This window comes from Protopterus annectens, chromosome 11.part0 (assembly GCF_019279795.1).
Source record: "Protopterus annectens isolate FY-2018-M chromosome 11.part0, PAN1.0, whole genome shotgun sequence".
Lineage (NCBI taxonomy): Eukaryota > Metazoa > Chordata > Ceratodontiformes > Protopteridae > Protopterus > Protopterus annectens.
This window is the reverse complement of record NC_056745.1, coordinates 416,495,823-416,513,159: the sequence shown is the minus strand read 5'-3', so window position 1 is coordinate 416,513,159 and position 17,337 is coordinate 416,495,823. Positions and strand designations below refer to the sequence as shown.

The 17,337-nt window shown below is 37.1% G+C and overlaps 1 protein-coding gene across 9 annotated transcripts in view; it reads left to right on the top strand.

Annotated features, from left to right (window-relative positions):
• ANKS1B (ankyrin repeat and sterile alpha motif domain containing 1B) overlaps positions 1-17,337 on the top strand; it is a 6,771,497-nt gene that overhangs the window by 1,743,200 nt on the left and 5,010,960 nt on the right. For 5 of the 9 annotated variants that reach the window (XM_044087908.1, XM_044087910.1, XM_044087909.1 and 2 more), the window contains exon 7: positions 4,946-5,111. In XM_044087908.1, coding sequence (XP_043943843.1) covers positions 4,946-5,111 — 166 coding nt within the window. Of the gene's footprint in view, positions 1-4,945; positions 5,112-17,337 lie in introns of those variants that run through there. The other 4 variants (XM_044087906.1, XR_006366955.1, XM_044087905.1 and 1 more) reach the window with 3 other exon arrangements.

The window sequence follows — 17,337 nt, the reverse complement described above, 5'->3', positions numbered from 1 at the left end:
GACAATTGTTATTAGACAAGTTGATGGGGGGGGGGGTTATAGTTATTTCGGATAGTAATACATATAAAGAAAAAATGTTTTATGTTAGAAGACATGAGTACATACAAATATCTTACATATGAACAACTCAGTAAGTTGATACATGATGCACATGCTGAATTATGACTTATTGATGTGCAATCTAATTAATGCTGATCTTTATAAATATTTCTAGTAGAGACCCCACGTGTTCCCACGATTTGTGGTCTGCCAAAGGTACACAAGGATGTTTCATATATTTCCTTCTCCCTTTCATAAAAGTTTTTTATTATTTCTTAATATCTGTCTAAATACTGTCTAGATTAATAATTTATATTTTTGCTTTTCTTTCTTTGTTTTCATCACTTGACATTCTAGGAAGCATTTTTTTATATTTTTCTTTAAAACTTAACCAATCAGTACAATATTCATAGAATTTCTATGTGATCTTCCTATAATTGATCAATTTCCTTTCTCTCGCCTTCATCTTAATCATTCTTGTTCAATCTTTTAATACCTTTACCTAGCCTTATATGTTCTTCCCTTTCTTTTACTTCTGCTGATATAGGCAAATGGTCTGAAAACCCTGTTTTCTTTGTCCTTTTTATAATTTTAAAACTATCAGATATTATAAAATAATCAAGCTCCATTTTAATCTCATTTCTTTTATAAGTGCAATGTATATTATCTCATATATATATATATATATATATATATATATATATATACATATATATATAAATATATATATATATATATATATATATATATATATATATATACATCTTTCCACTTTTCATTATTTCATATACCCTGTTGACATCATTCCCTTCTTTTTTCGTTTCCTTAGATCACAGTTAAAATCTCCTATTATTATTATTATTCCCATATTCAGTTCTATTTAGTTCATGATTTTTTTAAACATGTCCTCTTTTTCCTTTTTAGTGACATACACATATATTGCAATAATTCTATATGCATCTTTCTTATATCTTATATCTAACACTGTTATTCTACCTAACTCATCTATAGTATAATCTAAAATCTTAACTGTTTTCATTGCATTATAACACAAAATAATGTTTCAGTGTCCGACTCAGAAGGACAGTAGCAAATAAAGCACAAAAACACTGCTTCAAGCACAGTATGAGCAAACTCGGTGTTACTAAATCCCAAATAGGTGCTCTAATATGTAGAAAAACACGCACATTATTAAAACAATAAATGATTTAGCGCTTTCATCCACATAAAGTGGACTTCATCAGGATAAATAATGTTGACTACAATGAGTTTAAATAACATTTTGCTTTGGTGCTAATGGGTACTGAAACAATGTTGTATCTTTTCCCGGTTAGGGGTCGCCACAGCGGAACTCCGGTCCGCTAATGATTGGCAGCAGATTTTTACGTACCAAGTTGCCAGCCCTGACGTACAACCTTCAACGAAGGTACGCCCATTTATGCATGTCTCCACACAGAATACGCTTTAGCTGAGAATCGAACAGGACAACGTCTTACTGTGAGGCGACAACGCTACCACAGCACCACTACCGCAGTAGTTGGGTACTAAAACTCTTAAAGGAATATCTCAAAAAAATTCTATGTGCAAAGTGACTTCTTTACACACATGTTTTCATTGCATAAACATAACACAGCAATATCTGAGCATGTATCTTTTCCCATATTCCATGCAATGTTCCTACCCCATAACATTTCCATTTACATTCTTTCTTCTTTTGTTAATATTTGTGTGTATTCTAGAATAATTACATGCATATCAAGTAGTATACACCATTCCAAGAAACCTAACTTTTTAATGTTCTTATATACTATTAACATTTATTGATAGAATTCTCAGGCTCTTTCAGATTTATTGTACTTTCCATCTTACCGCTTATCTTTTTTGTTTTCTTTCATAATCACACTTTAAATTTTCTTTTTCTGCCTTTCACCCTTCTCCCTATTGAATTATTTTTCTCTCACTATTTTCCAGCTAATATCTTCTTCTTCACTTGTTTCCAGTACTATTTCTGCACTTTCATTATTCTCATTTTCTTTATAAATTATTTTTTAATTCTCTTCTTGTATGGTATTTTGTTTTTCACATTCATATTCTGCATTTTTGTATAATCTGTACACGTTCTTGTGTCTGTTCTTGTTTTTCAACTTGTAATTGTTCATCACATTTAACCGAATCATGTCCGATTTTTCCAGATTTTTTTATACATCAAACCACATTTCTTTGCTTCATGTCCCATCTTTCCACAGACAAAATATTTTCTCTTATCACCTTTGCTTGTTACATGATCATTCTTTCACAAAAAAACAAGATTTTGGCTGTCTCTTATATATTACAAAACCTGTGTTACCTTCAGCATTTATTGCACTTGGAATGTGTGCAATCTTGTAATTTTCTATTTTCAAAATTACCCCATAATCCCAACCCAAGTCCATAAATCTCTATCATCATATATTTTTTCAGTGTGCAAAACTTCTTTACTTACAGTTTTTAGACAGTCTTATCCGCCTCTGTTTGGAATTGTACAGCATTTCTTTTTTTTTTTGCCTCTCTGTTAATAGTGTGCACTACATATGAATTCCATAAACTTTTTTTTCAAATTTCTCTAAGAAACTCTCCATATATTGTCCATTCTCAAACAAAACATCAAAATAAGTCCATCTATTAAGATGAATAAAATGTCTTAACTCATTAGGTGATATTCCCAAAGCTGCAATAAATGTGTCCCATACCTTATGTCTTTCAAATTCCTTTTCCTCTTTACTGCTAAGCCATGCATTAAACTTCTTTTTAATGACATCTTTTCTTCATTCTCCATCTCTTATTTGCTTCATGCCTTCTTTAACCATCTTTGCATACATTTTTTTCTCTTCTGCAATTACTCTCACCTCCTGTTCCTGAATTCTGTCCATAATATCACCCCACAATGCCACTGCTTCACTTACTGGTTCACTCTGAATTATCATTTCCCTTAGATATATATCCCACTACCCTCCTGATTGGAAGGTTGTAACCATGCACTCCAACTTCCACACAGAAAACAGATCTTTTTGAAACAAGTACTCGGAGTCCTGCAAAGGTTTTCTTTTCATCATTCTCCTTCTCTTCAGCCTTCTCCTGCTTTTTCAGCAACTCAATCAATCCTTCAGTTTCATTTTCCTTATGTGACCAACATCTTCTCAATTCCACCACCTTTTGTGAACTCTCCTCTTTCTTCTGCCATTCACCACTACACTTTCTCACTTCCTCCGTCTTCCCCCCCAGTTTCTCTGCACTGGCTACTATCTCGGAACAGAAACTGGAAAGTCTAGCAGTGAATAGCATCCTTGTACACTCCATCAAGAGTAGGGTAAGTCCCCTGATGTATAGGTTAAATTTTCCCTAGTAGGTATGAATACCACTGAGAAGAAACCTTTGGTCTAGTGTGCAAATAAATAAAATAAATCTTAATAACATTAGGATTGCCTTTTTACACAAACCAGTTAAGCATTTTAAATATTGCTAACTTAATTTTCCTCTAAGAAATTATTCTTTCTTGGATTCTGTGCTTCACTGACTTCAAGTTACCCAAATTATTTCTTGTAAAACTTATTCTAACATTTTCCCTTCTGCTGAGGTAGTAATGACAAGTGGGCAATTTTCTAAGGGCAGAAATTATCCCTTTTGGACAACTTCAAAGCAGCAGTTCTCATGATCATAATTAGCCATAGCCTTCCTGTTATTCCAAGTAAATTTTTCAAAAGCTGTCTGAATGAAAGACACCAATCAGCTGTAATGCATGGTGCCATCCCATAGCTGCTGCCTGTTACTGTTAGAATACCCAAGGACTTAGTACATATGACACTCCTTTTTTGTATCTTAGTAAATGATTTCTTTCATTGTAAAGAAGCAAACAGTTCAATGAGTGACTCTAAAACTTGACATTCACTTCAGTATGCTAATCAGTCATGTTGGCTTATGAATGACCTGGGTGCTTTACTCACATGGGTGGCAGTACCATTATTGTGTAAAACTGCATGACAAAAAAGATTAATTGGTGATCACTGGCATTACTCCTTGATGTATTTAAAAAAAAAAGGTGTTATACTTGTTAAACTTTTTTCTACACTTGCCGTGTTCAGCTGAAGTGTCACAGTATAGGTGTGACTGTAGTGATGTGTGGACATTCAGATGCATGCAGTGCAGACTTGCACTTTCAGATGCAAGCAGTGCAGACGTGCACATTCAGGTGCATGCAGTGCAAACGTGCACATTCAGATGCATGCAGTGCAGACATGCACATTCAAATACATGCAGTGCAGACATGCACATTCAGATGCATGTAGTGCAGATGTCTGCACATTCAGATATATGCAGTGCAGACATGCACATTCAGAAGCATGCAGTGCAGACGTGTGTACATTGACATGCGTGCAGTGCAGGCAAGTGCACACTCACATGCATGAAGTGCATTTTTGCTCCTCTACTAGTTGCTCTGAGGCACTAAGACTGTAATAATTACATTTGTGTGTGTGTGTGTGTGTGTGTGTGTGTGTGTGTGTGTGTGTGTTTGTAGAGGTGTATGTCAAATCCAGAAATAGAAAAAAATGTTTTTTTTACTTATTCTTCAACTTAGCCAGCAGGCTGATAATGGCATTAAGTTTCCTGTTTTTAGCTTTATAAACTAAACTATATCTTTCTGAGGTGGTATGTTTAATTTTACCACTGGTGAAAAAACTCCATTTAGCAAAATATTCCAGCGTCAGGCCTACTTTTAGATGCAGTGTATAATATGTAATGTAATGCGCTCATAATGAATTTGAGAACTTATCAAAAGAACTGTGCTTTTTTAATTTTACTGCTGTTGTCAAAGTACTGAATTTAACCATAAAAAAAGATTATTCTAATGTATGTCATTTCTGGTTTGCAGGAGCTGGATGCCAAATGTAATAGTCCTACTGTAGAGACAGTACCCTCTCCTTCACTAGATGCATTTCATCCGGAAGTTGAGGACAGCTCATATGAGTTTGTTGCTACAGCAGTTACTAGGAAACCTTGCTCTCTTGAAATTCTCAGGATGTCTTCCTCTTTTTCAGGTAAGGGATTGCAAGAATCAGAGAAAGTAACTATTTTTACCTAAAAGTGTAGGGAAACAGTATTTATATTTCTTTTTCTTTTCACAGCAACATTGGTTTGAAAAGAATACATTTTTCCACAAGTATTTAATCATTTGCTTTAAATGAAACAAAAACAAGGGACAGAGTTATTTCTTCTTGAACTAAACTTTATTACCACAAGGTGATTTGAAAAGCAAATTCATGTGACTTGAATGAGAAAGCAGTTAACTACATACCTCAAGCTGACTAATGTCTCTAGTGTAATTTAAATTTATTATTTTTGAAATCTTGTTAACTTTGAAATTCTGTGAAAACTTTCCTCTTCTTCCCTCTTAGAATATATGCAAAACCTTTGTTTGGACTGATATGCATTTAACCTTTTGAACAAAATAGTTCTTACACCTGCAGGGCATGAGCAGAGACAAAAACCTGAATTTTATAGAGCTAATTTTCTGTCACAAAAAATACCCAATTTCTAAAGAAAAAGACTAATATTAATGGAAGTAAAGGTTCATGAAAGGCATGGAAATTATAATATTCTAGGCTGAAGCCTGAGGCTTAATGCATTATTTTAATTTACTGTGTTTAACAGGACTAAGTTGTACTGTGAAATGGTGCTCTACACGCAGCACAGATTATAGCTGAAAAATGTGTTTTACATGTGCAAGATCACCTCATTTTCTACTTTTTCTATACTACCTACCACACTTTCAGCCTATGTTTAATAAATGTTACATTCTTCACATAATCCATTGCTAGCATGTTCTGAGTAATGGAGAAAGTCCACAAGTTCTATGGGACACATGCTGCTGATGTCTTTTTCTGTGTCAAAAAAAAAAAAAAAAAAAAGAGGGAAAAGACAGCCCCCAGGTTTGAAACAAACCAAAGAAGGAAACATCTATATTATTTAGAATTCAGATGAAGTGTCAAGAGTGCATGGAAGATATACCTGTATATATATAATATATATATATATATATATATATATATATATATATATATATATATATATATATAGGTATATGGTAAGGTCGAAGTGGGTTTGTTCGAACCCACTTCAGTCGAAGTCCGGAGGTCAAACAGCGACAATGTCAAACCCGACATTGTCGAAGTACAAATCTCGCCCCTATCTTGACCCAAGTTAAAGCCCGTTTCGAGGTCGAAGTTGAGTCGTATTTCAGAATTCGACATTGTCATTTTTCTGGACGTGGGTCGATGATCCAATGATTTGAAGGGGTCCAGTTCAACCTTACCACAGTAAACCCATATATATATATATATATATATATATATATATATATATATATATATATATTTACATATATATATATATATATATATATATATGCGGACACACACAAAATCACATAAACACACTGTCTTCCTCTCAGCTATGTGTTCCCTCCTGTCTGTTCCTTTTAGTTATTAGCTATTATGTAAATGGTCACTTATTTTATCTATGCACTAAAGGAGATCTATCATCCTTAGAAAACATCCATAGGAGACACACTTGTGTGAATGTCATCAGGAACTGACCTACAATATTCTGAAATACTGAATATCTCAGGAATTGTTTCTATAACCTACCAATGATATACTAAGAGTGGTCTATGTCTGGATTGTAAGGCATTACATGATGACAAATTCAGAATGTTGCTGAACTTGCAATATATATTGATTCTACCACAACTTAAATCAGCCGCAATCTTCTGTTTAGAAACAATAGGTACAGTACCGTGAAGCTGAGTAGATATATACATCTTAATTTCACTTGCAAAAAGAACAGATACCTCATACATATAAGGTGCTCTGAATGCTTATACCAATATAAAAGTGCACTAGATTACACGGGTTGGAAACCAAGTCTTGTCCTCAAATGATTTGGAGTCTGTTATAGTGGCCCAATGGCCCAGACACAGTAAGACAAAAGATAAACTATGAAACTACTTCTGTTAGCCATTGCTACTTATAATTTTCAGTGGTCTAGAAAATGTCAAGCTCAACAAGGTATGGTTCTGGTTTGGTGCTGAGCTCTTCTTTATAATGTGGTTATTATATTTTTCTGAGTTCTTAATGATATTACCCTGAGGTTCAGCTATCAGCCACTAAACAAAAATATAACATTTTCTGACATATCTAAATAAATACATGTACTATGCTACAGTTTTTATTTATGCAAGACTTGCTGTGCAAAGGGATACCGTACAGAATGTCAGCTGAAAGCTTTCTAATAAATGCATTTCTCCTAAAAATATCAGGAAATGTTGCCTGTTAGTACAATAAGTATATGTACATTGACATGTTTGAATTTAAGAGTTGTACAACGTTACAAGTTTTTATTTATGCAGAAAAAATGAGTGGTTAACAAGTGCTCAGGAAATCATTACCTGGCAGTCAGCATGGCTGTCTGTCCCAATATGTGCATTCAGGTCACATATTATCAACACCAATTCCTATTGTCCTACTTTATCTAGTATTACTGGTATTGCAGCTGCTGTCTGAATGTACTCTTCTCTTCACTATCATAACCCTGCTATGGGACATAGGCTGAGATTAAAAATACTGTCCTATCATTAGACTGGAGTCTGATTGCCATGAGTCTGTCACTAGTTCTGATGGCATCCCTCACTGCTTTTTGAAGCCTCTGTCACACCACAATTCCTACACCATCTCTAGCCTGTCCTCCTCCTGAGTGGTAGACTATGGATCCCAAGCCAAATGGATTTGCTGCTCTGCCCTTCCATCTTGTCTGTTGGATGCATGGGATGTCCAGCCCCCTCCATATAATCATGTCATCCACTTCCAAGCTCCTGTCCTACATTGAATATAGAATTCTTAGTTCATGTTTGGCAGGTTGATTGATTTTGCATACACCTTTCACTCAACAAAGCTATCCCAGGTAACCCATGCTGGAAAACTGGACAGTGGCCGGCCAGAAGCTTAGAGACCCAGGTATGCTGGATTTTATGGTGGGCACACAGTGGCTAATAGGTGCACATACACCCATCCCACTGTTAGCATGGATCCCTGGCATAGGTCATAGTAGGGTGGGTCCTCAACCAACTTATCACCAGCAATTACCTATGCCCATTTGGCAACATTAGTCAGCATGCCCAAATCACCTAGAGCTATATTTTACACCGAGTGCCTAGCCATGCCACGACATGCTGTCTGTGATCCATGTTATCCTATCTTGAGGGTACTGTGCACCACAGTAGATGCCCAAAGTGGTTGGTCTGTACAACTCTTCCCCCTATAGGGAACCATGTAGAGTCTGTGCTGCTGCCCACAGCTCCATTCATTGGTGAGTTTGAGATGGAAACACTCAGCATGTTTTTCAGAGGTGGGAGGAACCCCACAGAGACTCAGGGAGAACTTGCAAACTCCAAACAGGCATTGGGAGGAGGTGAGGATCAAACCTTGTATCTTGTGCATGGGAGGCAAAGTCCTCAACCATTTTGCCAACTTTAGGCTCTAAATACTTGCATCTATACAGGGCAGTTAACTATAATGCTGCAAGACTGGTAGAATCTTAATAAATCATCTTAATTAGAACACAGAAAATAAGAAACAAAATGCTCATCAGAATAAATTAACCAACAGCAAGAAACTTGAATTTAGCCTTATATCAAGTAATGCTCACAACTACCCCAGAAATCTTATTCTGCCACCAGAAGTAATCCGTAAACTAATTATAGCAAAAAATAGCTAATTTTGCAGTAAAAGCAGGACAAAAAAGTACCGGTGCACTCAATATTTACCAAGTATATATCAGAGGTCACTTAATGTGATAAATAGCTTAAGGGCAGATACTTATTTTGATAAAATGGTCAAAAAATACAGGGAATCAGCATAAGTAAAACATTTATTTTTTGCAGGGGAGCTTTTCCCCCACATCTCTGATGTAGGGGTCAAGCCCTCCCACAACTGCAAACATATATATATATATATATATATATATATATATATATCTTCATACGTATGCATATACTAACTCTGAGATCTCCATACGCTGGAGTAGAGAACATTTCAGGAAATGTCAGTCTCTAACAGATATATGTAATTTTTGGTCATTTGGACTCACCATTCTGACACTTGCACTATGATGTCATGAAATATCAAGTGGTTACTTAGTTTTTGCATTACATGGATGCAAAGGAAGAGACATTGCTAGTACAAAACAACTTATTATCCCTTTGGCTAGATGGAGTTAGACTTATGATCAAGGACAGAATCAAGGATCCAAAGTACAAGCAAAAACTAAAGGTCTCGGGCTGACAAAGTTTGCTGATGATGGCAAAGTTTGATTGGTCATAGACTCTCCAGATGAAGTCAACATCCTACAAGAGGATCTTACACAAAAAAATGAGTGATGCCAAAGACATGAACTCAGTGCAAAAAATGTATTATTATCCCTTTTGGTAAGAATGATGTTCCTGCTAACTACCACATCAATAGCAAAAGCCTAAGTATGCACTCAGTGTTGAGAGACCTGGACACACAGGTTGGCAGTAACCTTACCTTTGATCACCATGTCTCCACAGTGGTAAGAAGGGAATTCTATATTGCTCATCTCATAAGTAAGGCAATTGCCTCCAGGAAAAAGAAGTTATAACCTCCCTGTACTCTTTCATCATCAGGCCAATAATTGAGTACAACACCTCTTTTGGTAGTACCTTTCCAAGCACCTGCAGCAATTAGAGAGACCACAAAGGTTCCTCACAAGGAAATTTCAAGGTCGTCAGCTTCTGTCTTATGTGAATCATCTGAAGTTACTGTCACTTTATTCTGTTTCATGCAGAGTACTCAGAGGCGATCTTTGCCTGGCATATAAGGCAATCTCTGACCCTGCTTTATTGGAAATGCTGCATATCCAGAAGTCAAATGGTACACAGGTTACTTGCTCTAAAGACATTAATAGAACCTGCTGGAAGGACAGATTTTTCTCCCAGAGGTTATGACACCTTTGGAACAGACTTCCACTTCATGTCAAACAGAGCACCTCATTGGCCCTCTTCAAACACAATCTGGACGATTGGATGGGTAACCATAAATTCACCTCAGGGTTCACATCAGGGTCAAGAGGTGCTGATCATGGAAATAAGGGTAGAACTTGGCAGGCTTGTAAGGGCCCTGGGGCCATTAGTTCAGTAACCTGCTATGATCCTATGATCCTATTATCCTATGACATTGTCATTAAATCACACTTCAGTAAAACCATTTGGTCAAACTCATTTTGCTTGAATGTCATACTGTACAAAAGGCTGTTTGGTTGAATACCCATACATAATTCAGGCAGAAGTAGAAATGAGTGACATTAATATTAGAGTTGAATTCTGAATTGAAGATACATTTAAATTTTATAGTTATGCTTTGGATTAGGATTAGAATTAGACTTAGGGTTAGGTTATTTTCTTTAAATGCATTCTTCACCAAGTTTATCTTTAATATTGGTGCTTTTATTCTTGTATTCATTTAATTTAATGAATAAATTGTTTTTGATGGCTGTCAGTCAACTGCCCTATGACTGTTTATCGACATTTAACATGAGTGGAGTCCCTCAGGGATCAGTCCTTGGACTGCTCCCTTTTGGCATTTACTTCTTAGAAGTCAAGGCCAATGTCAATGGTCTCTGGCTGACTAAATTTGCAGATGATTGCAAAATTAGAGCTGTTATTAAATCTCACATTAACACATATGTTCTCCAGGAGGGGTTGACACAGGCAAACAACTGGTGCTAGAGCCATGGATTAAAACTGATTCCCAAGAAATGCATAATAGTATCCTTTGGGAAGTCATCCATCCCTGATAACTATCATATTGACAATACACCCCTTAGAGTTGACCCAGTAGTCAGGGACTTAGGGACACACATATATATTAATCTAGCCTTTGACCATCACGTGTCTACAGTGGTGAGGAAATAATTCTCTTTTGCACAAGCAAAGGTATGGCATCTAATTCCAAGAAAGTCATTGTTCCACTTATTCGACATTCATCAGATCTATCGTTGAGTGCAACGCCCCCTTTTGTATATACCCAACCAGGCATATCCAACAACTGGAACATCTACAGAAGGCTCCTCACTAAAAGAATACAGGGTGTAAGTAAAATGTCCTATGCAGACCACCTTAACACCCTATCCCTGTATTCTGTCACCTACAGGCTATTGCTGGGAGATCTATGCCTGGCATACAAGGCATTGTCAGACCCCACTCTGATGGAACCTGCATATCCGCAAAGCAAACAGCACCAGAATTACCTGTTCTAAAGACTTAAACCTTGCCTATGATATAAATAGGACCTGCTGGAGAGATAGGTTTGTATCCCAGAGACTACACCACCTACAGAACAGGCTCCACATCCATGTGAAGCAGAGTTCCTCCCTAACCCAATTCAAGTGCATCTTGGACAATTGGATGGGAAACCACAAATTCATCCCTGGTTTGGCACTTATGTCTCTAATGGACAAAGGTAACCTGAAAATGTTTCATTTCCCAGGTCCATGCTTACACTTATCAAGGGTATCAGAATTTGTCAGAGATTTGGGATGCATGGTTAGGCTTAAAAAGGCCCTTGTGGTCATTAGCCTAGTAAACCTCTAGTGGACCTCTGAACCTATGAACCTATTTCTTAGGAATATTTTCTTCATTCTTGGAATCCCCATTGTCATTAAGCCACTAATATCACAGAGGCAGCTGCCTAAACTATAAAGAAATGGTGCACTTTGAACCAGAAGACGCATAACAAAACAGAGTGAAATAAAGCAAAACACTATATGTAAAATCATGAAGAAAAGACAAAAATGGAATGCTACACAATCTCTGAATGAAGTAATTTAAAGGTATTCAGAGATCAGGTTTGGTGCCCGTCTCGGAGAAGTAGATAGACTGAAATTTAAAGTTATTAAGTAAGCATTTTAAGATAAACCCTGAAATTTAAAGTTATTAAGTAAGCATTTTAAGATAAACCCTTCGTAACATTAATTCAAAGAGACCAGCAAAGACTGGAGCAACCAGAATAAAGTTGTAGTTTGGTCAAAATGAGTAAAAGAATTCAGAAATGAATACACTGTTTGTTTTTTAGGATCTGTAGCTCATCTGACTTCAACTACCCCACCATTAAATGGGAAAACTACTCGTGTACCAACTCCTTAGTTCAACGCTTTCTGGAATTCATAAACTCCAATGCCCTGGATCAACTTCTCCACACCACTACCAGGGGCAACAATATCCTAGACCTAGTCATTACCAACATGAGTTCCACACCTGAAGTCAACTCCTCGTTGGTCCGATCTGACCATAAGCTAATCACCCTTGATATCCATATGCCGCCCCCACCCACCATTAAGGAAACCACAGTAAAACATTTCTCCAAAGCCAACTTCATGCTTTTTAAGACAGAAGTGGTGAACTTCATGACACCCATGCAGATGGACAATACAGTTACAACTGCTGAAACCTACACAAATGCACTCTGTAAGCACTTACACGAGTGCATGGATTGTGCTATCCCAAACAGAACCAAGATGCTATCCTCCAAAAAAAGGAAGTCAATCTGGTGGTCCCCTGCCATAAACAAACTATACAAGAGAAGGAAGAAACTGTTGCAAAAAAGAGTAAAATCCCATGAGTGGAGGAGCTCCCTGGTCAGCCTCAGTAAGAAGCTGAGATCACTTATAAGATCATCCAAAGCTAGCTACGAAAACAAAATTGCCACTAAGTCTAAGGACAACCACAAAGCATTCTATAGCTATGTCAAGAATCTCGATGGCAACACCGAGATCTGCTCTGAGGTACAGCACATAGGCACGAAAATTACAGAACCAACTAATATTGCCAACATCCTGGCAGATAGGTTCAGTGCTCACTTTACCCCCCCCCCTCACCCCCTAAAGGGCCCGTATCTATACAGGAAGAATGCAGAGTGCTGATAATCACAACTAGGCAGGTAAAGGCTGCACTTTCTAAAGCCAAAAACACAGCATCCATGGGACTGGACAACATCCAAGGCTGCGTTTTACACGAACTTCAGAATGAACTGGCTCCCCACTTAAGCACCATGTTCAATAATAGCCTCGCATCAGGCTTTGTGCCCACTGAATGGCGCACAGCAACAGTTATCCCACTCCACAAAGGGGGAGCCACCACTGATCCCGGGAACTATCGACCTATTAGCCTGACGAGCCTGGTCTGCAAGGCCATGGAATGTATCATCATGGAACTCATAAACAAAGACATTGGTAACCTCCAATCTCTGGATCCCACCCAGTTCGGGTTTGTGAAAGGCAGATCATGCCTCCTGAACCTGATCAACTACTTTGAGGCAGTCACCAAAGCCGTAGATGAGGGTAAGGTGGTTCACACAGCCTATCCTGACCTTGCCAAGGCTTTCAACACCATCCCCCATTCTGGAATTATAGCTAAACTCACTAAACTAAGTATAAATCCCTACGTCACAAGATGGGTTGCCAAATGGCTCACTGACAGAACCCACATGGTAAAAGTTGCAGACTCCCAATCTGACCTCAAAGCAGTGACAAGTGGAGTACCAAAGGGTTCTGTCCTGGGACCTCTCCTGTTTGGTATCTACTTCTCTGAAGTACAGGCTAACAAAGAAGGCCTCTGGCTAATGAAGTTCACAGATGACTGCAAACTAAGAGCCATAGTCAAGTCCCCAAATGATGTGGACATCCTACAGAAGGGCCTCACTGAGACAGATGCTTGGTGTTAGAGCCATGGCCTCAAGCTCAATGCCAAAAAGTGCAGTGTCATCCCCTTTGGTAAAAACTCTGTACCCATGAACTACTACATAGGCAGCAATCTACTTAACACCAAATGTGTGATAAGAGACCTTGGGACCCAGGTGGACAGTAGTCTCTCCTTTGATAGTCACATCGCCCCAGTAGTCAGGAAGTCCTTCTACATGGCACATCTTATCATAAAAGGGTTTTCATCCAGGAAAAAAAGAGGTCATTGTTCCCTTCTACTCGACACTCATTAGACCCATTATGGAGTACAACGCCCCTTTTGGAATGTACCTCACAAGACATCTACAGCAGCTGGAAAGGCCACAGAAGTACCTCACAAAGAGGATTACTGGCCTCAAACAAATGCCCTACACTGACCACCTCAAAAAACTCCAGGTTTACTCCATAGCATATCACCTACTCTGAGGTGATCTCTGCCTAACATATAAAGCTATGTCAAACCCAGAGCTATTGGACATGCTACACCTAAAGAAATCCCAATCCCTGTGAGCTACGTGCTCTATGGACCTAAACCTTGTCACCACAATAAACAGGACATGCTGGAGTAATAGATTCCTGTCTCAGAGACTTCCCATACTCTGGAACAGGCTACCCATCTATGTCAAGCAAAGTTCTTCATTAGCACTCTTCAAGAAAAATCTTGATGAGTGGATGGGAAATAGGAAATACACCACGGGGATCACTTCTGTGTCTCTGCTCGACAGTGGCACAGGAAAAACTTGCTTGGGTGGCATAAGCCAGGGAACCTTGTTGGCTAGGTTTACGTAGGCCCTTGAGCCAATAGCCTAGTACCTACCTATGAACTTATGAACCTATAACAAACTGGGCAGATTGTGTGCCTCAAGCATCTGTCATCACATCCAGTGTTTCTAAAGAAGCTAAGGAAATAAAAATTAAATTGATTCACACACCAGCTGAGGAAAAAACTTGGTATAACTCCAGAAAATATACTTCAACTGAATTAGGCTTGGTAAAATATTAATTTCCAGATAAATATATGTGGAAAATATTTATAGGCATTCAGCAAAGAGAGGGCAGAGCAAAGAGAATGGTTGTAAAGCTTTTCCTCAGTGAAAATATAATGGATGTTTCAGAAAGCAGTCAGTAAAAGAGTTTGAAAGTAGTGTGTTTTCATTTTAAGCAAGCACTTGGTAAACTTGTTATTATTAATTACTTATGCAGAGATAACAGAACTGTAACATGGCCATGAGTCATAGCTGAGGTGACAGAAGGGATAGCCCAGGTTAGGAGACATGTCACACAGATAGCCTTTCCTTCTACAGTGGAAGAATGTAGGAGTTGATGCTGTGACTGCTCCTCTGTTGTAGGCTGTGTTGACTGAAGGCCTAGACACAACAATGCTGGCAGGAACAGACTTGCTGTGGAGGAAGTAAATAGAAGTTTTTCTTTTTTCTTACCATTGCATACCTATTGATCAATGTGATGGGGAAAAGCAGGCAGAACAAGTATGAAATAATGAAATAAACTAGTGCAAATCTTACAGATGTCTCAAGGAAAAGTGAATAATTTTGAGCACATACAAAAGTAAAACTGAACATTGGTAAACACTGAAATCTGGACACAAGAAGACATAAGAAGAGAAGGATATTGCAGCTTTTACAGCTTGCATTCATTTGAAGGAAAATGAATATGAAAACCATGTGTGTATATTAATTAGTCAAATATGTTAATATTATCATACTTGCAATATTTATATAAATTATTTGCAAACCCAAGTTTCATTTTTTTCTCATTTTTTTATACATTTTGCTCATATGGTATGATTTTAGAAGAAGAAAGGTAATATAAAATAAGAATCTTTGACCATAATAAAGAGATAAAATATGACCTGTATCACTGCATTAAGTAAAGTAACAGATTATAGTTAATGCTTTAGGACTTGAATACAGGAAGACTAAGTTATAGAATTTGGATGGCAAGAAAGATTTATTATTATTAGCAGTGTTATTAGTTTAGTTATAATAGCAAAATGGCAGTGATATTTTCATGATTTGAAGAGGAAAAGTTTTAATGACAGACATAAAATTAAGACCATATTTAAGATTTCTCTAAAGGATGGTATTGATAGTGCCTACCTAATCATTATGATGTGGTCATTTGTAAGTATGAGTCATCTGGTGATTTTAGTAAGTGCCAGTTTGTGTTGTACTTTTAATAGCATATATTTAATGAAATTAGACTATTTATTTATTTGACATTTGTTAACCGGGTAGTATCCGGCTGGGCAAGTAGCCCATTTTCAGTGAAGACCCAGGGAGAAAAGCTTCATAACAATAGTAAAAAAAAAGTTACAAACATTTTACAAAGATTTACAAAGAATATACAAAAACATTTAACAGTTGGCTATAATCGCAATTTGCAAAAAATGAAAATGTAAACAGAAAACATTACACTTCCTTAGCCTTACTATAGACGGTAATATTTAACTCATTAGATACATAACTAAAATAAACCACTGTGGTATTTTCATTTGGTAGAAGTAAGAAAAGGAGAAGATAGCAGAAAAAAACATTTGATTGATAGCATGAGAGACTAGCCAGGAGTATTACATGAGCATGGCTATTGTTGAGTATGGTATTCCTTTAGGAGTTGTTTGAAGCTATGACTATCTGTGTTTTTTAGGATATCCTGGGTTAGTACTTTGTAAGGTGTAGGTGCCTTTGAAAGGTATAACATATTATGCACTCTTGCAACAGAAGAATATCCATATGTAATTGAGGAAATTTTGGCACAATATTTTAATTAAACTGAAAAATACACTACTGTTATAAATGGTACTCTCACCAGATGTGTATCAACTTCAGTTAGTTTATACCTTTTAAGAACACCTGGATTTAGTATTCACTAAATTGCATGCTGTAGATTTTCTAATGCTAAAGTACATTTTGCTGTAATCCTTTGGTCGAAAATTAATCTTATTCCCGCGTAAAATAAAAGGGGTCATGCAGTAAAATAAAGCAAAACTGCATGTGCCATACTGCTGGCCTATCTATTCTTTAAAAAGTTTGGACTCTGATTATACTTTACATGAAAACAATGCTGTATATCATCAGAAAGGCTGTTGGTTATGTTTCCATCATTGGTGGCTGGATTAATTTTCCATTAGTCACACTATCGCAGCAGCAATATAACAGAGTGCTGCCACTCTCAAAAATGCTCATCCTTCAGATGAGAGGTTCAGTTGAGGTCCCATCTGCCTGAGCTGGTGGCAGCTGAGGTGGATGTAAAATATCCCATAACATTTATTGAAAAGATAAGGGTTCTTTATTAACTCACATTTAGAAAGTCTTATTTATAAACATTACTAATTCAATATGTACACTTATTTATATATCCATATATACAGTTCTGTCTAAAACATCACTTTTCAACTTCCCATTCTTGCTGTCATGACCAAGATTTTATTTTTTTAAC